Source organism: Chiloscyllium plagiosum, chromosome 2 (genome assembly GCF_004010195.1).
Source record: "Chiloscyllium plagiosum isolate BGI_BamShark_2017 chromosome 2, ASM401019v2, whole genome shotgun sequence".
NCBI classification, from domain to species: Eukaryota; Metazoa; Chordata; class Chondrichthyes; order Orectolobiformes; family Hemiscylliidae; genus Chiloscyllium; species Chiloscyllium plagiosum.
In genome coordinates, this window is record NC_057711.1 from 62,527,202 (window position 1) to 62,554,855 (window position 27,654).

The 27,654-nt window shown below is 39.6% G+C and overlaps 1 protein-coding gene across 3 annotated transcripts in view; it reads left to right on the forward strand.

The window, feature by feature from the left end:
• The window catches only part of mcc (MCC regulator of WNT signaling pathway), a 193,863-nt gene that overhangs the window by 139,698 nt on the left and 26,511 nt on the right, over positions 1–27,654 (forward strand). For all 3 annotated transcript variants that reach the window (XM_043710801.1, XM_043710810.1, XM_043710820.1), the window contains 4 exons: positions 1,868–2,051; positions 14,741–14,975; positions 19,438–19,644; positions 20,936–21,027. In XM_043710801.1, the coding sequence (XP_043566736.1) occupies positions 1,868–2,051; positions 14,741–14,975; positions 19,438–19,644; positions 20,936–21,027 (718 nt within the window). The remainder of the gene's footprint in view (positions 1–1,867; positions 2,052–14,740; positions 14,976–19,437; positions 19,645–20,935; positions 21,028–27,654) is intronic.

The window sequence follows — 27,654 nt, forward strand, 5'->3', positions numbered from 1 at the left end:
ACAACTTGCCCACCACTGAGGTCAGGCTCACCGGTCTATAGTTCCCTGGCTTGTCTTTACCGCCCTTCTTAAACAGTGGCACCACGTTTGCCAACTTCCAGTCTTCCGGCACCTCACCTGTGACTATTGTTGATACAAATATCTCAGCAAGAGGCCCAGCAATCACTTCTCTAGCTTCCCACAGAGTTCTCGGGTACACCTGATCAGGTCCTGAGGATTTATCCACTTTTAACCGTTTCAAGACACCCTCTGTAATCTGGACATTTTGCAAGATGTCACCATCTATTTCCCTACAGTCTATATCTTCCATATCCTTTTCCACAGTAAATACAGATGCAAAATATTCATTTAGTATCTCCCCCATTTTCTGTGGCTCCACACAAAGGCCACCTTGCTGATCTTTGAGGGGCCATATTCTCTCCCTAGTTGTCCTTAATATATTTGTAACATCCCTTTGGATTGTCCTTAATTCTATTTGCTAAAGCTATCTCATGTCCCTGTTTTGCCGTCCTGATTTCCCTCTTAAGTATACTCCTACTGCCTTTATACTCTTCTTAGGATTCACTTGATCTATCCTGTCTATACCTAACATATGCTATGTCTCGTTTTGCACCTTCTCTAGTAGGTACATCCACATACTGAATCAGTCATTATGGTAGGAAAGGAGGATGTAACAGGAGAGGAGTTGCATTCACATTGAAAGGACAAGCACTATTGGGAATGACTGAGGAATGGGACAGAGTGGTGTTGAGTGAAATGGCAATTTCAAATGCTGAATGAAGAGGAGAAGATGTTTTGGTCATGACAGAAAGTTATCAAGGCTGGTGGAGTAAAAGGCTAGGACCAAGGGAGTCCGATCATGGTTTCAGGAAGGCGACAAAGGGCTGACAGCAGAAATACAGGAAATAAAACAGCGTGTTATGGACACTTCAATAAAGACGAGTCCTCAGCTGAAGAAAAAGAAAGCTTCTGAAGCATTTAAGTCTGCAACAGAGTGGGAGAAACTGAAAATGTAAAGAGTTCTTGTAAGAAGATGGGTGAGGGTGTAGTTCATGTTGATGTTTAGTATGTATAATTGAGTATGCTGCCTTATGATGTTCAAGTGTTAAAGCATCACCTCCCCTTTCATGTATATGTTTGAGAAAAAATCCCCACCAGTTTGTACTGTTACAAGAGTACAAATGAGATTTCTTATTTGGTAAGATTTGCTGAATATTTAACAGAACCACTGATCTCATATATTGCAAACCATCTTGTTGGATTGGTCGGTTTAAAGCACAAACATTGGTTCCATCCAGTTGATTTGAGCATCTTATTTCTCTAATTCAGTAATTTGGTGCTGCCAGAAAAAAAGTGGTTTTACTTGAATGATCAAAATGAACTCGAAGATGTGGAGAGTCAGATCTTAACTATGTTTATGCTATCATACGGTTAATTTTACTCTTGTACCTTGGCCACCACTGTTTTGAAGCCAGTTGCTCTACACCAATATACTCTGAGCTGAGTTGCCACCTTCATCCACTCCCCTTCCCTTTTCATATTGTAAAGACCTTTTTGTCAACTTATAACCTCTTGGGTGTTGTTGATTTGCACTGAAGTTTTAAAATGCAATAGAATGATTTTCCCAGTAAATAAAAGGTAATTAGTTTTGGACATACAGTTTATTCTTATTTTGACATTCACAGCATGTTTCCTGCTACAATGCTAAAACTTCAATTTAAAAAAAAATGTTTAAAGTTTTATCACTTAGGAGAAAGCAGCTCAATTCTGAATCTGAGATTTGAAACATTTTTCTGGTGATTCTGCACATCATTGCTGTTTTGACTATGTTGTCATTAACAAGGTAAATGACATCTCATCTGAATAGGTGATCAAAATGGTGAGGAAAACATAACAATGATGTTAAAGAGAGCACATGACTGCAGGAAAACAGCAGAGAATGCTGCAAAAGCACTACTGATGAAACTTGATGGCAGCTGTGGTGGAGCATGTACTGTAACAGGATGTAGTATTCAGCCCTGGGAAAGTCTGTCTTCTCACAGCCACACCAGGTGAGTAATATTGGGCAAAATGTTAACTATTAAGGCAAAGAGATCTCAAGTGTTGGCGAGCACTAAAGCTCTGAAAAGTGACTTTTGGTGAGGAATTCTGCATGCTCCTATTCACTTCCAGGTTTAACCCAGACTGGTTTGCAGAGAAATCCTGTGGATCCCTCAGGAAAGTCATTAAACGTTTCAGAGGCAGTTACCTTAGAATTTAACTCTTCATTCCTTCCATATTTCCCAAGCTGTGTCAAACCAGCTAGGGTTAATCAGGTAAGAGCTCAGCAAGGACTACTACTTCAATTAAACTGACAAGCTGAGAAGTCTTCAAACTGAGAATGGTTGCAGCTAAGGTGCTCGTTCTCACAGCACGTCTTCTGATAATCTGCTCCAACTGCTTGACAAGTGATTTCTAACTTATGAGCCAGATCGGTGTGGGTAAATTGCCACAAGCTACCTTTAATTTGGCTACTTAAGAAATCTCTCAGACAATCAATACTGAAACAATTATTTAAACTTTTTGGATGCAGCATCCAATATTAAGCAAGTTAAGGTTCACCATCCAACTTGACTATTACCCAATTTAACAGTGGAATTTAACTGTGACTCCTATGTACCTATGTTCATCTGAGGAACAAGAGAAGAAGCCTTGTACCAGCTGCTTTCTCCTTAGCCACGTACTGCACTGCAGGTCAGAGGGAATAGACTTAGACGTCCAACTAGAAGGAGACATAATGTGTCGTCCAAGGATCAGCGTGCTCACCAATCTCTCTGGAACATTTAGTTGCCTCCCTCTCTGTGAAATGTAGAAAATTCTAACAGGGCTAAACAGGCTACATGCAGAGAAGCTATTGCTCTGTTCAAGATATCTAGAATCAAGGGTCACAGTCTCAGGATACAGAGTAGGCCGCTTAATACTGAGATGAGGAAATATTTCTTCACTTAGATGCCAAGAGGCCCGATCACTGAAAATGTTCACTAATAAGATTGATATGCTTTTTGCTACTAAAGGCATCATGGGGTATGTAGAGAAAGTGGGAATAGAGTCAAGAGATCTACAACACAGGAAAGGCCCTTCAGCCCATTGTGGCCATAAAAACTACTAATTATTCTAATTTCATTTTCGGCATGACCCATAGCACTGTATGCCTTAGCAAGTACACATCTAAATATTTCTTAAATGTTAAGGTTTATGCCTTAACTGCCCTTACAGACCGAATGTTCCAGACTTCCACCACCCTTTGGGTGAAAAATCACTTGTTCAGATCTCCTCTAAATCTTCTGTCCTTTAACTTAAATCTATGCCTCCTAGTCACTGATCCTTCCCTTAAAGGGAAAACTTTATTTCTGTCTACCATATCTTTGCCCCTCATAGTTGTAGCCATTTCAGTCATGTTCTCCTTCAGTCGATTCTGATCTCAGTTTACCCAATCTCTCTTCATAATTGAAACTCACCGGCTCGGGCAACGTTCTGGTAAATCTGCTCTGCACCCTCTCCAGTGTTATTTCATTCCTCCTATAATGTGAATTCCAGAACTGCATATAGTACTTTAGCTGTGGCCTAACCAATGTTTATACAGTTCCAGCAAAACTTCCCTGCTTTAAACTCAATCCCTCGACCAAGAAAGGCAAGTGTCCCATATGTCTTTCTAACCACTTTATCCACCTACCCTTAAGGGATCGATGAGCATTCCCACCAAGCTTTCTCTGATCCTCAGTGCTTCCCAGGGTCCTACCATTTATCACTTATTTCCTCGCCTTGTTTGTCCAGCCCAAGTGTATTTGTTTATTATTTATATATTTATCACATTTATCTGGATTGAATTCCGTTTGCCACTGATCAGCCCATTTAAATCTTTTTGTTGTCTAAGTCTCTCCTCCTCACTATTTACCATCCCACCAATTTTTTTATTGACTACAAACTTACTGATCAGCCCTTCTGCATTCAAATCTAAATCATTTATGTAAGCCACAAACAGCAAGAGCCCAAACATTGACCCTGTGGAATCCCATTGGACACAGACATCTGGTTGGAAATGAGCCCCATATCCATTACCCTCTGTTTCCTACCAGTAATTTTGGATCTCATGTACTCTTACCCTTGCTATGTCTCCCATGTGGAACCTATTAAAAGCCTTGCTGAAGTCCAAATAAAGTACACCAACCGTATTGCCCTCGTCTTAATACTTGGTCACCTTTTCAAAACATTTAATCAAATTGGCCATGTGGAACCTCCCTTAACAAAACCATGCTGTCTGTTCTTGATTAACCCACCCCCCCCCCCCCAACCCACCAAATGCAGATTTAAAAAAGCCATCTTTTTTTCCTTCAGATCATCCAAAGGGCATGGGGCACCAGACAGTGCCAAGGTTAAATCAGACACCAATCTAGGGTGGCAATATCATCCACAGTGAGAAGAAGAATCATCCAGCCTCTGTTCAGCAATGGTAATGCTATCTGCTACATCTCACTCACTCTAACTCTGCAGTTATGTGTGCCCCCTCCCCCACCACTACCACCACCAAGGCTAATGGTCTACCTGACTCTCTCACTACTACATGTAGCGTCTTCATTCTGTGGTTCTTAACTACCTTCTCCTCCCAAACATATAAACCTTAATGCCCTCTGCATTTCCTATTCACTCACTTGGGGCATCTCTTCACCTTTCCTGGTCTGCCACTAATAGCTTTTCCAGCCACTTCCATTTCACTTTTTCTCCCGCAATGAGACAAAAAGAGAGACTATGTCTCATGACAGGTTAAAGATAGGTGGCGGGTGGGCTGACATTTGTGTCCTCATCCGTGAGGACTTAGCCTCAAACATGCTGGAGAGGATCAAGACTTGTCATGGAGTCATAAAGTTATACAGAATGGAAAGATTCCTTCAGCTCATTGTGTCTTTGTCAGTCCTCAAATATTTCAAGTGCTCATTAAATAGTTCTTAACTGTCTTTGTGAGTTCCCATCTTTTCACCCTTTCAGAGAGAGAGTTTGAGATACACAGAACTCTGCAGGATGAAAAAGGTTTTCTTCAAATCCCTTACTTCTTAAACATGTGCCCCCAGTTATTGACCCTTCTCCTAAGGGGAAAACATTTCTTTCCATCTATCCTGGTTGTGCCCCCCAGAACTTTATCCACCTCAATCAAATATCCCCTCAACCTTCTCTGCTCTAACGGAAAAAGCTTTAGGCTATCTAGTCTATTTTCAAAGCTGAATCAATCCAGCTCAGGCAACACCTGGGCGAATCTCTGCTGTGCCATCTCCAGTACACTCAAAACCATCCTATAGTGTTAAGACCAGAACACATACAGTAGTCCAGCTGTGGCCAAACTAACATCACATACAGCTCCACTGTAACCACCTTGCTCCTCTGTTCAGTGTCTTGACTAATAATGGCAAGTATTCCCTATGCCATCTCTTATGGATCAAACCAAACCCCCTCAAAATATATTCAGAAGATAGTCTAGACCCTAACTTTTTCTTATTTTTCAGGCCGATACTGTCTGGAATTTAGTAGAATGAGGGGAGATCAATTTAAGATAATCAAGATGATACAAGGTGTGAACAAAATAGATGTGGAGCAGATGCTTCCTCTCTTGGGCATTCCAGGCTGAGAGGTCATAGTCTTAGGATAAAAGGTAGCAAATTTAAAACAAAGTTGAGGAGAAGCTATTTCTCCTAGAGGGTTGTGCATCAGTGGAATTCACTACCTCAAAGTGCAGTGGATGCTGGGGCAGTGAGTAAATTTAAAGAAGAGTTAGACAGATTTTTAATTGGCAATGGGTTGAAGGAATATGGAGACAAAGCAGGAAAAGGGTGGTGAAGTGCATATCAGCTATGATCGAATGACGCAATCTAGGAGGATCGCGTTGCAGAGCTCTGCACTGCAGCACAAGTGGGGTGAACTTCCAACCTGCCTGTCCCGGACCATTGCAATATCCTGGGACTCTGGAAAGGTCATGGAGTCCCAGGAAACTGTCAGACAGCAACTTATCTCTGTTTTCACCGTCCGGGATGGCCGAAGAAGGGAGGAAGAGCGTCCGAGGCTGGGCCCGCGGCTCAGCCTGTCGGATCCTCGGACTCGACTATCTACCAGGACCTGGTAAGGGAGCTTGCAAAATCTCGCAAGATGTTGGGTAAGCAGATAGAGGGGAAGCTGGCCCCGATCTCTCATGCTGCAGAAGCATGAACAGCAGCTGGGAGTCCTGGAAAAGAGGATGGATGAGGTTGGAAACAGAGTCACGGTGGTGGAAGCCGATGCCAGTTCCTCCAAGGATAGGATCCGAGCCCTGGAGACGCAGGTCCCTAGTTTGTGTGACCAAGTGGATGATTCTTGAACAGGTGTAGGAGAAAAAAACATTCGGATCATCAGTCTGCCTGAGGATAAGAAAGGTGCGTGGCAGTGGAATTTATTGAGGACTGGTTGCCGTAATGCCTTAACTTGGAGGCTGGCATGAGAAGCTTGAAGAGAGAGAGGGCTCACCGGGTCACTGCATGGAGATCAGGTTTGGGTCAACGCCTCGTCCTCTCCTGGTGCAGTGTTATCGCTATAGGGATAAGGAGAGAGTAGTGAAAGCTTCCAGGATCCAGGGGAAGCATTCGAAGGCCCTAATTTACGAAGGCTCTAAGATCATGTTCTTCCAGGACTTCTCAGTGGCGGTGATCCAGAAAAGAAAATCCTACGACAATGTCAAGGGAAGACTGAGGGAGCTTGGGATTCAGTATCTCAGGTATCTGGCGGTGCTTCGGTTCACCTTAGATGGATCCGTACGTCTCTTTGACATGTTGGAGAAAGCAAGAGACTTTGTGGACAAATTAACCTAATCTGATCAATTTGGTATGTACAAATAGTAGTATTGTTTGAGTATGTCTTTTTTTTAAAAAGACAGAGGAAGTCCGGTTGGAGCTTTCTTTTCCTTTTTTTATCGGTGGTAATTTGGTTTAAACTATGTTTGCCGGCAGTTGAGATGTGTACTTTCAATTTCTAAGTTATACCAAAGGATGAGTGGGGTATTCACCCCTTTTTTTCTTTAAAAAAACATTCTGTATTCATATTGCTATTCCATGGTGTGTTTACTTTCTTTTCTGTTTGTGTTTGCGGTGTGGCTCTATCTAGGAGGAGAGAAAATGGTTGGGATGGTTAGAAGTCTACTTACGGGCAGTTTGGAGTGGGTAGTTGCACCCTTAGGGCAGGGGTTGAGTTCCCTATTCAGCACTGTTGGCACTTTATATGTTGGTTTGTTTTTTTGTTTTTTGTTGTATATAATCTTTGGTAGCTTTGTAGGTTTGTTAAATATAGTGGTTTTAGTTTATGTAGTTTTTATGTTTGGATCATGTGACACAGGCTCAGCGATTTGTGATTGGAGTTCCTCTGGAATTTAAATGTTACTGCAGAAGGTTATGGCTAATGTCTTGATTAAATGGTGCCCCTGGAATTCAAGGGGAGTCACTCACCAATTAAGAGGAAGAAGGTACTTTTGAGTCTTAAGAAAGGAGAAGGTGGATATTGCTTTGTTACAAGAGACACACTTGGATGATAGGGAACATTTGAATCTACAGCAGAATGGCTTTGATTGGGTTTAGTTTTCATCTTTTAAATCCAGAAGTAGGGGAGTGGCTCTCTTGGTTAGAAAGAATCTCCCATTTAAGTTACTAGAGTGTGTAACAGGAGGTTTGTAATTCTCAAAGCCCTGATAAATGGGGAAGAATATGGTGTTTTAAATGTTTATTGCCCTCCAGCTTATTCCCTCAAATTTTTGGTGAATACGTTTTCTAAACTGATCAGTCTTGAGTCCCGGAATATCATTTTAGGGGAAGATTTTAACTGCCTCATGGATCCCTTAGTAGACAGGTTGCCCAAAGGCCCCTCAATACTCTCTGTACAAACTAAGCATTTAGTGGATCTGTGTGTGTGGAGGTAGGGTTGGTGGACGTCTGGAGGCATCTCCACCCTACAGGCAGGGGTTTTACGTTTTTTTCCCATCTGCACAGATGTCACACCAGAATTGATTTTTTTTTTCTGCCCCCCCCCGACAACCCTGGACTTGGTGGCATCTTGTACGATTGGTAATATTACCATCTCCGATCATGCTCCAGTGTACCTGTTGGTTAAGATTAAGGATGTTACAGTGGGTTTGAGGTAGTGGTGAATGCATCCCTTTATCCTCAAGGATAATAAGTTTATGGAGTATTTCTCTAGGGAATTTCGGGCATTCCTAGACATTAACACAGGCTCGGTGAGTAGCCCATCCGTCCTTTGGGAAACTGCCAAAGCCGATGTCAGGGGTTAATTATTTCCTACTCTGCCAGCAGGAAGCAGCAGAAGGGCAAGCAGCAACATCTCCTCGAAGCACGGTTGAAGGCAGCCAAGAAGGCTTACTTTGACATGCCCTCAGTCAAGCTACAGAGGATTACAGTGCTGCGGTCTGCATTGAATTCCGTGCTCACGCAGACAGCAAAGGAGGAGCTTGCTTTTACGAAGCAAAGGGTGTATGACCATGGTGACAGGCCAGGCAAATACTTAGCATATCTCACCTGGAAAAGAAGTGCCCCTCAAGCCATTATAGCAGTTAGGGAAGGATCTGGGAACCTAATATGCGACTCCAAAAAGATTAATGTGACGTTCTAGAGATTTTACTCTAAATTATACCAATCTGAGGGTTGAGGGGAGGGTCGGGCCAAAATGGAATCTTATTTTTAAGGATCTGGAGCTCTCCGAACAGAAGTCCTTTTTCAATGCCCCATTATCAGAGCAAGAGGTGCAGGAAGCAATGAAGCAGCTTCAGAGTGAAAAGGCGCCCAGCGAATTCTGTAAGGAATTTGTGAACATCCTACCAGGCCCAATTGGTTCCTGCCATCTCTGAGAACAGCCAATATTTTGCTTATTCTTAAAACAGGGAAGGTGCCAGTGGACCATGCTTCTAACAGGCCCATTTCACTCTTAAATGTGGAATCTAAAATCCTCTCTAAGACTCTTGCGTTAAGGGTGGAGACTGTATTATCTTCTGTTGTTAAAGAGGGTCAGGCGGGCTTCATGAAGGGCCACAGATCCTCCAATAATGTTAGGAGGCTGCTTAATGTGATTCAAGTGTCTCAACGACAGTCTATATAGGGATTGGTGATTTCTGTAGATGCAGAGAAGGCATTTGACAGAGTTGAGTGACCATACCTTTTTTATACTCTGGAGGGGTTTGGCTTGGGTGAACTCTTAATAAGATGGGTAAAGGTTCTCTCGTGACCCTCTTGCTGCGGTCATCACCAATTGGGTAAAATTAATTTTAACATTTTTAGGGGCAGCCGGCAATTGCTTTTTACATTGATGATTGAACCATTGGCGGAGGCCATTCGTAGAGATCCTAATATTACCATCTCCAGAAGTGGGATTAAAATTACATAAGATTTCATTTACGCGGAAAATGTCCGAATTTTGTTTTTTGTCAAATCCAGCAGTTTTGGTGCCTCGCATGATACAGTGCATCTGCGCATTTGGCGTCTTTTTGCAAAATCAGAGGCTATGCCTATGGGTGGTCTTACGAAGGTGCAAGATCTTGAGGGTGAATATTGATTCCCGTTTCAGTGATCATGGGGGTTTTTGTCTATTTGGGTATAGCAGACATGTTTGTGCCAATCACTTGAACTAGATCAAAGTTTGGAGAACTCCTCAACATCAGTGCAGTGCTGTCACCGGCATCTCTATCTAGTTGTCTCCATGGACAGATTGGCACCCATCTTGGAAAGCCAGGTTCAACAGAGCACTCAGTAGTTGCTGGAGATGCGTGCAGACCTGTATGCATCGCTTTAGCCATTGACACTTACCCCTGTAGCCTTGCTGCTGAAGCTATGAGGGATCTCAACCTCTCTCTAAGCCTCCTTTCTTCTTGGAGGCGTTATGCCAGCAGCCATCCAGATGGAGTATCCAATAGTCTGCTTTTTGGACTTTCCAAAGATGTTTGGCCCTTCTGCCTCCACCGTATTTGTGATCCCTAACACAGTGGAAGTTTCAGCCAAGGAGGGTGAACCTGCATCTGGGCAGGACACACTCAACATGTCTAGCCATAAATGCCCCAGAATCCTCCCCAAAATCTTCAAGGCTAACAGGCTCCACTACAGATAAGGCTCCCTCTAACAGAGCTGTGGACCCTGACATTACACATATGCATATTGGGAAGGCTAGAAAATAAATCCTCTGAGGTCATATCGTTGGGACTTCACAGGTATGTATGCTAATGTGTAAATACATGCCCACTTTAAATGATCATGTCTGATCAACTATCAGTTTCGCTTGTAGGATCAGGTTATGTAACTACTTTGTCAAAGCTAAACAGCCTCTTTGTACATCCCAAGGAGGATAGCAGTTACACTGGCTAGGCGCTGCTGCTGCTTTCCTATTCTCCACCTCTCCATTCTGAGGGGATCTTCTGCTCTGCCTTTTTTAAATTCAGTTGTAGAACATGGGCGTCACTGGCTGGGCCAGTATTTATTGTCCTTTCCTAGTTGCTCTCGTGAACATAGAACATAGAAGAATACAGCGCAGTACAGGCCCGTTGGCCCTTGGTTGCACCAATCCAAGCCCACCTAACCTACACTAGCCCACTGTCCTCCATATGCCTATCCAATGCCCGCTTAAATGCCCATAAAGAGGGAGAGTCCACCACTGCTACTGGCAGGGCATTCCATGAACTCACAACTCGCTGAGTAAAGAACCTACCCCTAACATCTGTCCTATACCTACCACCCCTTAATTTAAAGCTATGTCCCCTCGTGAAGGTGGTGGTGAGTTGCTATCTCAAAACTCTGCAACCCATGCGCTGTCAGTACAAGCAGTGCTGTTATGGAGGGAATTCCAGGATTTTAACCCAGTGAAGGAATGGCAGTATATAGCAGTGGTGGCATTCCCATGTATCTGTTGTCATTGTCCATCTAGATGTAGGTAGTCATGGTTTTGAAACATGCTGTCCAAGGATCTTTGGCAAATTTCTGCTATCCATCTTGTAGAGAGTATACATTGGTGCCTCATTGGTGCTACTGACCATCAGTAGTTGAGTGACTGTTTTTGGAGGCTGTGTGGGAGCTGCTGTTGCTGTTGTTCCTAGACTTGATACCTTTGTATGTCTTAAACGCTTCTGTGTTTTCTTTGTGATTGTGACAGCGACGGTAGCACCTGTCATTGCCTTATCCCTTCTAGACAGGTGAATGAACCAATATAAGAAATATCAGAAACAGAGCAGCTTAACAGTGATGTAATTCCTGAACAGTCCTGCCAACAGAAGTGAGGTTTATCATAGACCATTTTACAGTATTACATGGAAGTTTCCCAAATGGAGGATCATGCATTCCCTCTATATGGGCCCTTGACATGTTGTAAGTCATGGAAATGTATACAGCAGAAGCCGTATCTTGCAAAAACATTAGAATATTGTAACTATGGTAGGAATACCACCTCCTACCTGCCCTAAGCTTGTAAGGAAACATCACACTGTGATGTAAGAGGCCACATTTTCATGTACTTACAGTTCACTTTGCAAAGAAAGCAGCTCTTAAGCCAATCACTCCATACGAGGGGTAATCCTAATGAACCTTCTGTGAACTGCCTGCCATAAAACAATATCATTCCTTAAATAAGAGGGGCAAAACTGCTCATGTATTCCAGGTGAGGTCTTGTCAGGACCTGGTGCAGTTGTACTAAGACTTCCCTAACACTCCACTCCATTGAAATATGGGCAGCATTCCATTAGGCTTCCTGATTAATGGCTGCACTTGTGTACTAGCTTTGTGTTTTGTGCACATGGGCCCCCAGGTCCCTCTGTGTTGCAGCTTTCTGCAGTTTTCTCCATTTAAATAATTCTGTTTTGTTCTGCCTTTCAAAATGCACAACTTCACATTTTCCTACATTTTATTCCATTTGCCAACTTTTTACCCATGTAATCTATCACTATCTCTTTATAAACTGTTGTATCATTCTCACAACCTGCGTTTCCACCTATTTTTGTGTGGTCTGTAAATTTGGCTGCAGAATATTTATTTCCTTCCTCCAAGTTATTCGTATATATTGTAACTAGTTGTGTTCGGAGTACTGATCTCTGTCAAACCCCACTGGTTACAGGTCACCAATCTGAAAAAGAACCCATAATCTTCACTCACTATTTTCTATCCATTAGCCACTTCTCCATCCATGCCAATATACTACTATCAATGCATAGGCCCTTATATTATGACTTAATCTTTTGCCAGCTTCAAAATGTTAAATGAATGATCTGTTAAGTCACCTTTCATTCTGGGATCTGATTTGTCCAGTATCACTATCAGCTGGGATGATAACTCAATTCCCATTAGTTTAACCCAAGAAAGATGAATGTGACTTTTGATGACCAGTTATTTAATCATGTGTTTTTTTGGGCTAGTGGTCAAGCCTGTACTTTCTTCACTTCCTCCTTCAATGAGCTCTCCCTCGGACATTAAGTCAGAAGTGGTGCTGGTTGCAAGTGATTGCAGTGTTCAACTCCATGCACAATTTCTTCCTGAATGACGTAGAGCATGAAACAAGACCTGGACAACAACCAGGTTTGGGCTTCACTCAATAAGCGTACTTGGTAATGGCCATCTCCAACTTGAATGAGTCTAACTTACTCCCCTTGACATTGATAATATTTTTGCTATCATCATTGATCAGAAACTCAACTGAACCATCCATCTGTTTGTCGCAGCTGATCAAAAGCTAGGTTTTTGGTGATGAATATCTCTTGAATCACCAATCAATTAGCAAAAGGTAGACGTGTGATGGAGTACTCTCAATTACTTGGAAGGGTGCAACTGTAACAAGACTCAAGAAGTTTATTTTTTCCAAAATGAAGGAATTTTATCAACAACTTTAGTTTAAGTACCCACCCCCACATCCACTGACATTTGATGCTGGGACATCTACAAAATGTGCCACAGCAACTTTTTACATTCTTTGGCAGTATTTCTCAAACATGCAACCTCTACTACTTAGGAAAAGGGCAGTAAGCGCATTCTTTCACTGGTTCAAAACAATGGAACTCCCAACATGACAGTGCTGTGGGACCATTGTGACACACGTTACTACAGTTTACCTTCTCGAGATAACTGAGGAATGGGCACTAAATCCTGGTCTTGCCATTAGTGAAAATGATTTTTAAGAATAATTTTTCAGTGATTTGATTTTCTTTTATCCGTCTGCTTTCCTTAGTATTGTGGTTAATTTTGTTTGATTTTGTTGTCCTAGCCAACTAATAATATACTGATAGATTGTTAAATTTTATCCGTAACACACCTTTTCTCATTTCAGCCCTGTTCTGTTCAAATCAAAGGAAACATAGATTTATGTTCCAATGATTAGCATTTCTACCAACTTCAAGAGGAAGAGAGACTGACAAATGAAGGCTACTTAAATGTACTTTGAGGATCAGACAGTGGATGAATATTGCTGACCTTGAACGGGCTGTGTTGTCATTTTACCATGGCATAATAGTATCATTCCTCCCTATGCATACTTACTACTTTACCTGTTTGTCATTTTTATGTAATTTATAGGTGTGTAACTGAATATGTGAATCACTCAGCCTTCAATCAGGAGCTTAAATTAAAAACTGTGGATAAGGCTGGCATTTTCATGTTAATATATTGCTTTGCAAATATAACGAGCTGACTTAAATATACACAACTAGCTCAATGTTTTGCTTAATTTTTGTCACAAATTCTTTTGTTCCTTGGCACAGTTTTTATGTTTATTTATTTGCTCTATAATGCAACAATCTGGCAATAATTAAAGTTATATTTTAATTTTTCATAACAGAATCTGTGCAATTAATCCAGCAATAATAGCAAAATTCAGGAGAACCCAGATCAGCTGGAAAATGAGTTTTAAAGAATTAGTTCTTTGGTATCATTATCCACAGTTGTGACAACTTATTATTATGAATATAATTTCTAATCCTCTGACATATTGATTGCACATTAATTTTGTAGTCATGATCAAGGTGTTGCTGTGATCTGTCCACTACTTCTAGGAGTGTTTTGGGCTTTTTTTTAGATTAGATTACATTACAGTGTGGAAACAGGCCCTTTGGCCAACAAGTCCACACCGACCCGCCGAAGCGTAACCCACCCATACCCCTACATTTACCCCTTACCTAACATTACGGGCAATTTAGTATGGCCAATTCACCTGACCTTGCACATCTTTGGACTGTGGGAGGAAACCGGAGCACCCAGAGGAAACCCACGCAGACACGGGGAGAACGTGCAAACTCAACACATTCAGTCGCCTGAGGCGGAAATTGAACCCGGTTCTCTGGCGCTGTGAGGCAGCAGTGCTAACCACTGTGCCACCGTGCCACCCACACTTTTTCTGTGTAACTGAGGAACAATAGCAGTGAACTACCATTGTATAGTATTCATGCATTCCTGTCTGTCCAAGGTTATATGGTAGATTGGGAATGAAATCTAGAAGAGCTGTTGAACACTGTTTGTAATGGAATTGAGGGCAATAAGCTTCAAGGGCTGTTCTAAGTTTTATGGTTTGTAGCACTTCGCATGTTTGGCAATTAAGTATACATAAATCTGTAATAATGTGTTTAACTTAATATTAGGAATTGTTAGAATTTGTAGTCCAAACTAATGTGTGAATTTATTTTTACTTAATACCCTAACAAAACATTTTCTGATTGTTGTTCTTTCAGCACTACAAGTTCAACTGCTAGTAGCTGTGATACAGAGTTTACAAAGGAAGATGAACAGAGACTTAAGGATTATGTTCAGCAGCTTAAGAATGACAGAGCAGCTGTCAAGTTAACTATGCTAGAGCTAGAAAGTATTCATATTGATCCACTTAGTTATGATGTTAAACCTCGGGGAGATAGTCAACGACTTGATTTGGAGAATGCAGTTCTAATGCAGGAGCTCATGGCTATGAAGGTGAGTGAAGAATCTCTTACTTTTCATATTGCAACAGCTTATTTTATAAAATGTACTGAAATATTTACTGCATTTAAAAGCATTTGTCTAGACCTAACTCAATCAGTTAATATAAAGCAAGAACAGAAAATGCTGAATATAACATATTACTCCGTATGCTTCTCCAACAACTTTTGTTGTAACGTTTAAAGTTACAACCATGTCTGGAGGTCTGAGGGCAGTTTTTGTACTTGTATCGTAATTATTTCAATCTGTTTTTTTTCTCTAATACCTTTTTAAGTTTTTAAAATAGAAGAGCATTTTGCTGATTTTAGTGAGAGAAGTAGTTGCGGGGATACATTTTTGTCATGCAGAATAAATTGCAACATATATTTTTTAAAAATGCTCAGTGTAAGCATACTGGTAGGTTGATGTTTGCAAGTAGATTGTCTTAAATAGAAGCCAGATAATTTAAACAATCAGGCATGCTGCCTACAATCACAAGCAATTGATGGATTTAATAGCCTCTTTAAAAAGTTTATTGTAAATTGGAATAGATGAAATTATTCTAGGTATGATTGGATCATTCAGTTTGGAGGCTGAAAAGGCAACAGTAATACAAAATGATTATAAAATCTGGAAGACAATATTGCATTTCTTCAAAATCCTTCAATGATGTGGAGGTGCTGGTGTTGGACTGGGTGGACCAAGATAAAAATCTCTCAACACCAGGCTATGGTCCAACAGGGTTATTTGGAAATCCAAGCTTTCAAGGCGCTGCTCCTTCATCAGCGCTTTGATAGCTTGTACTTCCAAATAAACCTGTTGGACTATAACCTAGTGTTGTGTGATTTTAACAAAATCCTTCAAAGCATTTTAAGTATGAACATGTAAGTTCTGAGCAGGAATAGTCCATTCAGCCCCAAAATCTGTTGTACAATTCAATAAGTTGATTGATCTGATTGTGGACTCGATTCCACATTCCTACCTAGCCCAATAACCTTTTGATTTACTTGTTATTCAAGAATCTGTCTACTTCTGCCTTTAAACATCTCTCCTATTCCCTGGGAAAGAGAATTCTGAAGACCTGTGACCCTCAAAGAAATTCTGCCCATCTTAAATGGAAGACAACTTATTTTGAAATGGTCCTCTAGTTCTAGTCTCTGCCACAAGGGGCAAACAGCCTTTCAGGATTCACCCTATTAACTCCTCATAAGATCATAAATGTTTCATTAAGATCATGACCCATTCCCAGCCTGTCCAACTTATCCTTGTCAGATACCTCCCCTTCCCCCCATATCCGTTCAGCCTTCTCTGAACTGATGACTCATTTATGTCCTCTCGAAGATGAAGAGACGATAACTGAATGCAGTACTCTGGATGTAGTTTCATCAATGCCGTGTATAATTAGTAAAATATTTAAGTTTTATTTAGTTTTCATTGCAATACATACGAGTATTCCATTGGCTTGCATAATCACTTGCTGTACGTGAATGCTAAATTTGTGATTCCTGTGCACAAGCCCGCAGATTCCTCTACCTCAGTGTTCAACAGTATTTTAACTAATGTGCTGATTTTCTATTCTTCCTGCCAAAGTGGACAAGTTCGCATCTTCCAACATTATACTTCATCATTCACGCTTTTCCCCACTCACTTAACCTATCTATATTCTTCTGCAGACTCTTTATGTCCCCTTTACAACTTACTTTCCCATGTATCTTGTGTCATCAGCAAATTTAGCAACCACGGACTTGTTTCTTTGATCCAAATCATTAATGTAAATCATACGTAGTTGAAGCCTCAGCACTGATCCCTGTGGCACTCCTCTTGTCACATCCTTCCAACCTAAAAATTATCCATTTATGAATACCCTTTTTTCTGTTAGCCAACCAATCATTTATCCCTACTGTTATGTTACTGTCTACACCCAGAAAATTTATTTTGAGGAATTACCTTGATGTGGCACTTGTCAAGCATTTTAAGTAGAAGTAAGCACATTCACCAGTTCCCCTTTTTCCGCAAAAGCCTTATTTAAACATCATTTATCTTGCATAAAATGATGTTAATTGCCTAATTGCAATGAGATTTTGTTAGTGCCCTGCTATATCGTCTTTAATAAATGTCAGCATTTTCCCTATTGCAGAGGTTAAACAAACTGGCCTGTTCTTTTCTACTTGCTCCGCATTTTTCACAGATGAATAGCACTGTTTTTCAAACTGATGGGACATTTCCAGAATCTAGGGAATTTTGGAAGTTCAAAACTAATGCCATCTCCTATCCCATCAGTCACTTCTTTTAAAACCCTAAAATGTTGTCCAACAGATCTGGAGTCTGAAATAAAACAAAGAACCATAGATGCTGAAGATCTGAAACAAAAACAGAAATTCAGAAGAAAGTTCACTAGACTCGAAACATTGACTTTGCTTTCTCTCCACAGATGCTGCAAGACCTGCTGAGCTGCTTTAGCAATTTCTGTTTTTCTTTCAGATCTGGGACTTGTCAGCTTTTAACTCTAACTTTTTTTTAATTAAAACTTTTTCCTGTTGAATATAATTATGTTCCTCCCTCTATTTCACTTCTTGATTGAGTTATTTCTGAGATGTTGTTTGTATTCTTCACATTGAAGACGCATTGATTAGATTAGATTACTTAGTGTGGGAACAGGCCCTTCGGCCCAACAAGTCCACACGGACCCTCTGAAGAGCAACCCACCCAGACCCATACCCCTACATTTACCCCTTCAGCTAACACTATGGGCAATTAAGCATGGCCAATTCACCTAACCTGCACATTTTTGGACTGTGGGAGGAAACCGGAGCACCCAGAGGAAACCCATGCAGACACTGGGAGAACGTGCAAACTCCACACAGACGGTTGCCTGAGATGGGAATTGAACCCGGGTCTTTGGCACTGTGAGGCAGCAGTGCTAACATGTAAAATGTGTTCAGTTTATCTGCCATTTCCTTATTTTTTAATATCATTAATTCCCTAGAGACACAATTCAGCTGACAAGGTTCATTTTTTTAAAAAATAGTAATTAACACTTACTTTTTTTAAATTTCTAGCTTTCTCTAGTAGAATCACAGAATCCCTACAGTGTGGAAACAGGCCATTCAGCCCAACAAGTTCACACCGACCATCCGAAGAGTAATCTGGCCAGACCCATTCCCCTACATTTACCCCTAACTGCACATCCCTGAATGCTATGGGCAATTTAGCATGGCCAATTCACCTAACTTAGACATCTTTGGATGTGCATTTCCCTCCTTTTGTCATACTTTGTTCTTTTTATTTTGTCCAGTCTTCTAACTTGTCCCTCATTGTGGAATAGCATGGTTTCTCTTAGTTTGATATTATCTTTAACTTCCTTAGCTGAGGATATCATTGCAGTCTGTCTTTTGATTTCACTGGACTGTACCTTTTCTGGGTGTCTTAAATATCACACCTCTACTGACTTATCCTGTAGCCTAATTTTCCAATTCACTGCAGCCAGCCCTGTCTTCGTGCCCTTATAATTATTCTTAGTGGTAAGTATTTTGAGATGCAGTGACAAATAAGAGTGCAAACTTTGGCATCCAACATTTAAACTGCAAAATCCATAAGCATCAATTCACTTTTAGAAAGTATGGCAGTTTTTGGTGATGACCCTTTAAGATGGTTGAAATAGGAATGTTGGCCAGGACGCATGTAGAATTGTTATTTCTTGTGTACTCTAGCGGGTCAGGTCGAAATATTGCAGTGGAAGGAAGGCAACCAAGTAGCAAATGGGAAACCAAAAAGAGTTGATCAAGTTTTTGTACAGAATAGAGATGCAAGGCAAAATTGTCAGGAATTTGGTCTCGCTTGTGTAATGGAAGAAATTCTAAGAAATAGTATTTTTAATTCTAAGAACACTTCCATTCGCGAAGGCTTTGAATTTTAGTGTGCCTAACTGTTAAGTAAAAAGAAACCAATCTATTTTAACCTTTGCTTCAGTTGAAGTATCAATTTTACTCCAGTTTCCATTTTGTGTCACCGTTTTGCTCCCTTGCCACATACTGGATTTGCTGGTAAACAATTTTAGTTCCTTTTTTGCACTTTGCTTGACCCTTCCTCTTACTACTTTTGAGCAAAGTCATGATAAAGCTGCTAGTCTAATTAAATAAAACAAAGCGCTGGTTGCGCTCAGCAGGTCTAGCAGTACTTGGGATGAAGAAACGCAATTATTTTGAGTCAAGTATGACACTGCAGTATTCCTGCACAAATCTCATAGACAAAACTATCCCATTAAGATACCATGGATCAATGGCTTCGGTCACCATCTTTTTGCATGGGAAGCTGAGGTACTAATGAGGTAAAAGGTTCCTTTTCCAGAATCTGTACATATTCTGCTCCAGATAAATTTGATAACTTGGTTTATACCCATTGTTTGGATATTCTTGACATATTTGACACAAGTCAATACATGGTTATATAATCTGGAATATATTTGTTTTACCTGAAGGAGGAAATGGCAGAACTTAAAGCTCAGCTGTATTTGATGGAGAAAGAGAAGAAAGCACTTGAACTGAAGCTGAGCACTCGAGAAGCCCAGGAACAAGCTTACTTAGTACATATTGAACACTTGAAATCGGAAGTAGAAGAACAAAAGGAACAACGCATACAATCTCTCAGCTCAACCAGCAGTGGAGGAAAGGATAAACAAGTTAAAGTAAATATCACCATTGGTTTAGTTGATAAATGCTGTACAAGAATCCTAATAATGCAACATTGTTGTCTGGACATTATTATTTCAGTCGATAAATCTTAAAGAAGACCTGAATAATTCTCATAACATTGAGTTAACATGCAAAGTGGAGGTATGCACTCTACTGTGTTGGTAGAATATGACTCATGAGAATCTGTGTTGGAGTGTTGTTTATGTATCATATTATTAATGGCCAAGATGATGGGACAGAAAGCTAAGTATCTTAAGTTTAAAAATGAGGCAAAGAAATGTCATATAAGCAGTAATGAAAGTATGACATTGCAAAGGTATATTAATGGATTAAATGAGTATCAAAACTTTTATCCTTAAATTTCAAACCAGGCGCATGTTTACATGATGAAAGCTAGCAACGTTAGAGTTCTGAAGAGACTTGAGTGTCCAAATACATAGATCATTAAAATATAATGGACTGGTATAACATGGTTTAATGATCTGCCGTTCCATTGCCCATTCTATACTACTTTCCTTAAAATTCATGTGTTGATATAAGCTTTAAGATCTCATTTTGCTGAATGTTCATTTTTGTCTGATTATGCCTATGTGAAGAGCATCAGGATATATTTTTGTGTTACTTACATAGTATAAATGCAAGTTTCTGATAACTTAGAAAAAGAGCACCAAAAAGTAGCAAAGGCAGGCAAGATTAAGAATTACCAACATTTAGTTCTTCTGAGTAGTAATCAATGACTTTAGGAGCAGTCCTAGATCAGCACATATGTACTTGGGGTAAAAATGTTTCTTATTAAAGAGGGGGAAGCTATTATAGATTTAGTAAAAGTACATTATCGTAGCATGTTTCTATCAGTGTCAAAGTAATGAATATTAACTCTGAGGAATGAACATTTTATTTCAGTCAGCATCAAACATTGTTGTCAGGTCTAAACAATGCACTTTATTTCCACTAGTAACTTCAGTTAAAAGTGTAACTCTTAATTCCAGTACTAGCTCATCAAAAAGGTGTTTTACAGCACAACACTAGTAAATATGATGCAGTGAGAAATTATTTGAAAGCAAGTGAAATATTTTAATTTTTAAGCACCTGATGAGTGTGCTGAACAGCAAGGGGATTCTCTTCATTCTTCTATTAACTTTTCACATATGAAAGCTGTAAACTTTATTGGTTTCTTTGTAACAGCCTGAAATGAACATATTCACATTTAACCTAACAATTTTATCATTTGTATCCAAAGATATTGTTAGTTCTGATTGTCCTTGTTTTATTTTAATCCATTAGGAATGCAGTGATGGGGTAACTCATTCTCTCACTGAACTCCAAACGCTCAATGACAATGAACTTGCAGTTGAGCTAACTAATGCATTAAAACGGTGAGTGGAGTTTCATGGAATGAATATATAATTTTAGAAAAACTCAATCATGTGCTTTTTTCAATAGCAAGGACTTGCATTACAATTTAATTTTGTTCTTTGCTATAAATTAGTTCTGTCCCCTTAGATTGAATTTGATGACCCATTATTTTTCGGGAAAATAAGGAGTGTGCACAAGCAATTTCACATGTTGTTTAAGAAAATTGGTAGTAATTAGCTGTTAAGAATACATCTTATCGAACAAGTTGAATTGCAAGAAATTAACAAAGCAATAAGGATGAGCAAGTACAAAAAAATATATTTTAGAATAGTGTGTTCTACTTCTGGCCATGAAGATGAAATTGCTACAGCATTTTGATCCTTCATGAGTTGATTTCCTTCCACAAAATCCTTGTAGAATTCTGTAACACTTGCTTGAAAGCACATGGAAGCTCCATTCAAATTACCTTGTATGGAGCAACTGAAAAAGTATACATGGAATTGTGCAACTACATGGAACTTCATCAAGGCACAACGTATAGGTGTCCAAGCCTGTACCCCCTGAATTAATTGCGCTCAACTACGATGTATTTGACTTTTTTCTTCTACCAATGCATTTGGGGCAAACACTATTACTGTTCTCAATTTTGAGCAATAAAACCTATTCTTCACCCACTTTTTAAAATGTGTAATTGCTCTCCCTAATATGAATATAGATAACTCTGCTTATTATTAAAGGCAGAAATTAGGTTAATTAAATAACTTGCACAGTAACACATTTGATGAAGGGATATTGGAAAACAAGGTCCAGTATGTACTTGAATGTACTTAAATTTGACTTCCAGGTACAATTACACATTATTAATTCTCTTAAGAGAACAATTCATGCAAATTTTATAAATTGCCTGTGCTGGCTGAAATATCTTCAGGTTTGGTTATACTCCATAATCTCTGGGTCCACATTATGAGTTGGAGGATATAGCAGAATGCAAAACAATAAAATCATTTATTATCAATATTCTACCAGGCCAGCATAAGTTCTTTATGGTTAGCTGCACCTATAATATTGGAGTTTACAGATACAGGCTTGATCATGGTTTCAGTTTCTCCACATTTCTGCATTTCTCAATGAGGTCTATTTTGTTGCAGTTGGTAGCTAAATTTAAATTCCTAAAACAGCTTTTAATTGACCCAAAATGATCAGATGCCAGTCAGAAATCAGTAATTTTTAAAATACTTTTAACATTTAAATTCCATATGCACACCCTGCAAATATTGAATTGCTGTTTAGCTAAATAACCAACATGCAATATTATAATTTCTGTTCACTTAAGTCTATTTTAGATATTGTTTTGTAGAACTGACGTGACTAAATAAACATCATGCCACTGGCATGGAATTCATACTATTTGTTATTCTAAATGCATTTGGGCCTTGCATATAAATTTGCTGAACTGGTCAGAAATTCTAAAGAATTTCAATTCCGCAAGCATGCATGACTTTGAGCCACATTAGACCTTGTTCTAAGATCAGGAGCAAGTCATAGAGATGTACAACATTTTTTTTGTTTTGAAACTCGCAGGAAACAATACTAAAGTATATGCACAGGCGTTCAAGGAAAGGGAATGTATAGACATTTTTCAATATCTGCTGACTTAAGATTACCAATACGACTAGAACTGAATGATTTGAAGTGCATTCCGCTGCATAACCTGGGAAGTTGATGACCCTTGCTGGCTAATTAAAATTTGCATGATTGTTCTGCCACTTGGCTAAAAAAACCTGAATATTGTAATGTCTTAAAATGTAATTTAAATATATAATATCGTAATTTTAAAAAAGTATCGACACAGAATTTTATGTTCAAAATATTTTTGGTGGTAGTTTGAGAACAGTGTTTGATTTTGGAAAATACCAGGAAAAACTCAACTTCATAAATCACCATGCTCAACACAAACCACCTGAACTAAATAACTTGTTTTGATGGTAAAGTAACAACGTCTTCAGTTTAACTGTTTTTGCTCACATTTAACAAAAGTTGAAAGTGGTGTGTGCTAAAGGAGGAGGGTCAGTATTCAGTCAATCTTTGTTATTTCTGGTTGATTTATTTTGATAAATGTGTGTAGTTTCGATGTTTACACAGAACACAAAAGTAAGGGCTTGTTAAATACTTCAGGAAGACAAGGACTGTAGGTGTAGGTGGCAGGACAAATTTGATATGGAAAACTGAGGTAAGGTAAGAAATAAATAACAATGTGCAAATATACATCACCTTTTAATATTGAAAATATTCCAAGAGATTATCAAAAATAGATAACAAACCAAATGAGTGAAATATTAGAAGGTGTAACTTAAGAAATTGTCAAATTGGGAGTTTTAGTTGAGAAGGCAGCAAAGACATTCAGTGGTTGGGGGAAGAATTCCAGACCTGGAGCACTGGGCAAATGAAGGCATGAGAAAAACTGAAAGTGATGCATTGGAGAACAGAGTCCAAGGTTCGGAGACTGGCATTTGGGTCCATGGTGGTTGAGAGATTGGAGGACATTACTTCTATATTTAAGACATTAAAGTAAAATCAAAATTGCTTGAGTAAAGTTAAATCGGAACAGTATAAATCAGCAACAAAAGTGGGGGCCGGCAGGATTTAGTATGGGATGAGATTCTAACAGTGCAGCCTCAAATGAGCTGAAGTTGATGGGTAATAGATGAAAAGTCTATTTGGAGAGTTGTGAAATATTTTGAGTCTGGAGTGAATGGTATGACAGATATCCGGTGAATAATGAAATCTGAATGTAGAAGGTTGAGAGTGGAATTTGAAAGGCAAATGAGAGAAGGAGTGGCTGTGTGGGGAAAGGAATCTCAAGGTCTTCTATAGGGATGCAAATAACAAGGGTCCTAAAGGAGGAGTAGGGCCAATTATGGACTAAAAAGAGATTAATATATAGAGGCAGGAGGCATAGTTGAGATACTAAATTAACACTCTGCATCTGACTTTACCAGGGGAGAAGATACAATTCAGGTCACACACAACACAAGAAAAGATTATTTCTCAAAATATAATATGTGCCTAATTACTAAATGTTGCAAGCCTTGAAATTCTGTTTTTCTTCTCTTAAAAATGGTGAAGTTGAAGGTTTCGCGATGAATTCATAATCTGACTTCAGGGTTTTCCAGCCAAAAATGTGATCATGCTCTTGGAGTAAAACTTATAATCTGCAAAGAGAATACTCTGTCTCAGCCTAGATGGCGTGTTTGGGCAAGATTTCTCCTCCTCTAGTGTTGACTGACTAACCCTGGTGTGTCCTTAAATATTTTATTAATTAATATGACAAATCAGTTCTGTTATGTGACAATAGTATCAATGTTTTTCCCTTTCCACATAATGAATTGTTAATTAAGCAGTTTTCTCACATCATGGTGTGGTTTGCACTTATTGTGATGACATGGTTCCTTCACACTCCTGTTTGTTAGATTTCAAGTTTGCAGACATCAAGTCTGAGCAACTACTGTACTTTGAGTTTCTGTTAGTACTGTATTCAGGCAACTGTAACTATAAATCCCATAAATTATCTTGTTGCATCCTGATTTTATTTCAGTGGGAGGCCTTGCACAAAGACAATTACATTTTATTTATTTTCTGAAGAAGTGAATATTCTTTTACAGGACTTGGGTATCAATGGCAAAGCCAGCATTTATTGCCGAGCCCTAATAGCCCTTGGGTAGGTGGTGGTGAGCTTCTGCAATTCATGTGATGTAGGTACATCCACAATGTTGTTAAAATGGGAGTTTGCCTCAGCACAGTGAAATAATGGCATTAAATGTCCAAGTCGGTATGATGTGTGGTTTGGAAGCGAGCTTGCATGTGGTGGTGCTCCCAAGCATTTGCTGCCCTTGACTTTCCTCAGTGGTTGCGGTGACAGGTTTGGAAGGTGTATCTTGTGGGTGATGCACACTGCTGCTGCTGTATGAAGGAGGTGGAGGAAGTGGATGTTGGAAAACTATTCGGGATGTCGTGGATTGTGCAGAACTTCCTTTATCTTGTTGGAGTTGCACTTATCCAGATAAGTAAAGTCTATTCTGTAATACTCTGGACTTGTGCCTTATGTGAATAGGCTTCGGAGGTTTTGGAGGTGAGGCATAAATCATAGCCTCTGACCTGTTCTTGATGCCATAGTATTTATGTTTTCATTCATTCATTGATACAATGTGGGCTTTACCAGTTGGGCCAGCATTTATTACTCATCCCTGGTTGCCCTTGAGACTGGTACAGTTCAGTCTCTGGTCAGTGGTGTCCCCAGGATGTTGATAGTGGGGGAATTCAGCAATGGTTATGTATTTGAATATCAAGGGCAGATGGTTAGATTTTTTTTGTCTGAAACTTGTGGTGTAAATTTTAATTTTCAAATGTTAGCCATGCTTGGATCTTGTCCAGGACTTAATGGATATGACCATAGACCACATCAGTACCTGGAGAGTAACTAACTAGTGCTGAAAATATACAGTCGTCACTCAGCATTCCACTTCTGACCTTATGATGAGGAGTAGGTTATAAATGAAGCAACTAAAAATGCTTGGACCCAGGATATCACCTGCACAATGCCTGTGATGATGATCTTGGACTGAACTGATTGACCCCAACCGCCACAACCATCATCTTTTGTATTGGGTGTGACTGCAATTATTGTTGAGTTTTCCCCAAATCCTATTGACTCCAACTTTGCTAAGGATATTTGGTGGCACTTGGTTAAATGCTGCCTTGATATTGAGAACAGTCTCCCTCACTTTGAGTTCAGGAGCTGTTCAGCCCTTGTGGAATCAAAACTGTTCTGATATGACTTGGCTGTACAGAAACTACAAAAGAAGTTAGTTGACCCTTCAGTCCATTTTGTCACAGTGAGCTGTGAATTCCTTACTGCTTTCTAACATTGAAATTCCCATCTTCCAAGCTTTATGGGCATATAACACAGGAACATAAGACTTAGGAGCAGGAATACATGAGTTACTCCATCATTTAATAAGATCATGGCTGTGATGTACTTGTGATGTCACTCCATTTTCCTGTCTGCACCTGTGACTGTCTTGTCAGTCAAAATTCTATGCATCTTTGCATTGAATAAATGTAAAGACGCAACCTCAGCTACTTTCTGAGGAAGAGAATTCGACACTCTAAAGACTCTCTGTGAAATAAAAATGGCCCAAGGGAACAACTAATTAATTTATATCCCCTAGTTTTCGTCTCTCCCATATAGGGTGAATATCCAGACAGTGTTGCCATATCAGGTCCACTCAAGATCTTGTAGGTTTCAGTACACTCACGTTTTGTTCTTTTGACCTTCAATGGCATAGTTGTGACCTGTTGAACTGATCATCCCAAGAATGAGTTGAATGAACTGTCTCTGACTGCTCCTCAAACAATTGTATCGTCTTGCCAAATAAGGACAGCAAAACTGTACACAGATGTAGTCTTAGCAACATTCTATATAGCTTCAGCAAAACATCGCTTATATTCCATTCCATTTGCAATAAGTGGCAGGAGTATGGTGTGCATCTCTGGAATCCACATTTTCTGATTTGTTATTTGCACTGGAGATGGTGCAAAGGAGATTTACCAGGATGTTGCCTGGGCTAGCAAGTTTCAGTTATGAAGAGAGATTGGATAGACTTGGGTTCTTTTCCTTGGAGCAGAGGAGACAGAAGGTTGGGGCTGGGAAGCATGATTGTGATGGAATGACAATTTCTTTACTCACTCACCTAACCTATATATATAAAACCCTCTACAAATGTTCCACTTTTTCACAATTTACTGTCTTGCCTCTCCTGATGCCATAAGCAAACTTATATGCATTTCTGATTTGGAGATGCCGGTGTTGGACTGGGTGTACAAAGTTAAGAATCTCACAACACCAGGTTATAGTCCAATGATGAAGGAGCGTCGCTCCGAAAGCTAGTGTGCTTTCAATTAAACCTGTTGGACTATAACCTGGTGTTGTGAGATTTTTAACTTTATATGCATTTGCTACCCTTATTCAAATCAAAAAATATATTTCTCTAGATTGTAAATAATTGTTGTGGAATTAACATTGATCCCTGTGGCACCTCATTGGTGGCAGCCTGCCAACCTGAAGATAATGCAATTGTCCATACTCTCTGCTTTCTGTTCACTAGCCATTCCTGCTAAAATGCTTTCACCTGCGCAATTTTTTTAAATCATGTGCAGTGTCTTATTAAATGTCCTTTTGAAATCCAAGTATCCCATATATTACATGTCATAACCAGTAGAGGGTAGATGGGGATATTACAGTTTATATGGTGTACATAGATTCTCAAAGGACATTTGATAGTGTTGTACAACTGACCTGTGAGTAAAGTTAGAGATCATGAAAGGGTGAGTAATAACATGGGTAGAAAATTGTTACCTGCCATTCACAGTGGTTGTGTTCAGTTGCTTTTTGGATTGTAATAGTTGTTTATGATAGGGTACCCCAAAGGACAGTATTTAAAACCACTCCTTCATTTGTATACAGTCATTTCTTCTATAATGCGATGGTCACGTTCTTGTGCGACCTGTGCTACATCAAAATCGCACAATAAAAACAACACTTACTGTTGGCGATATTGCATTTAGTCCATGCATGTTTTAAATGTTCA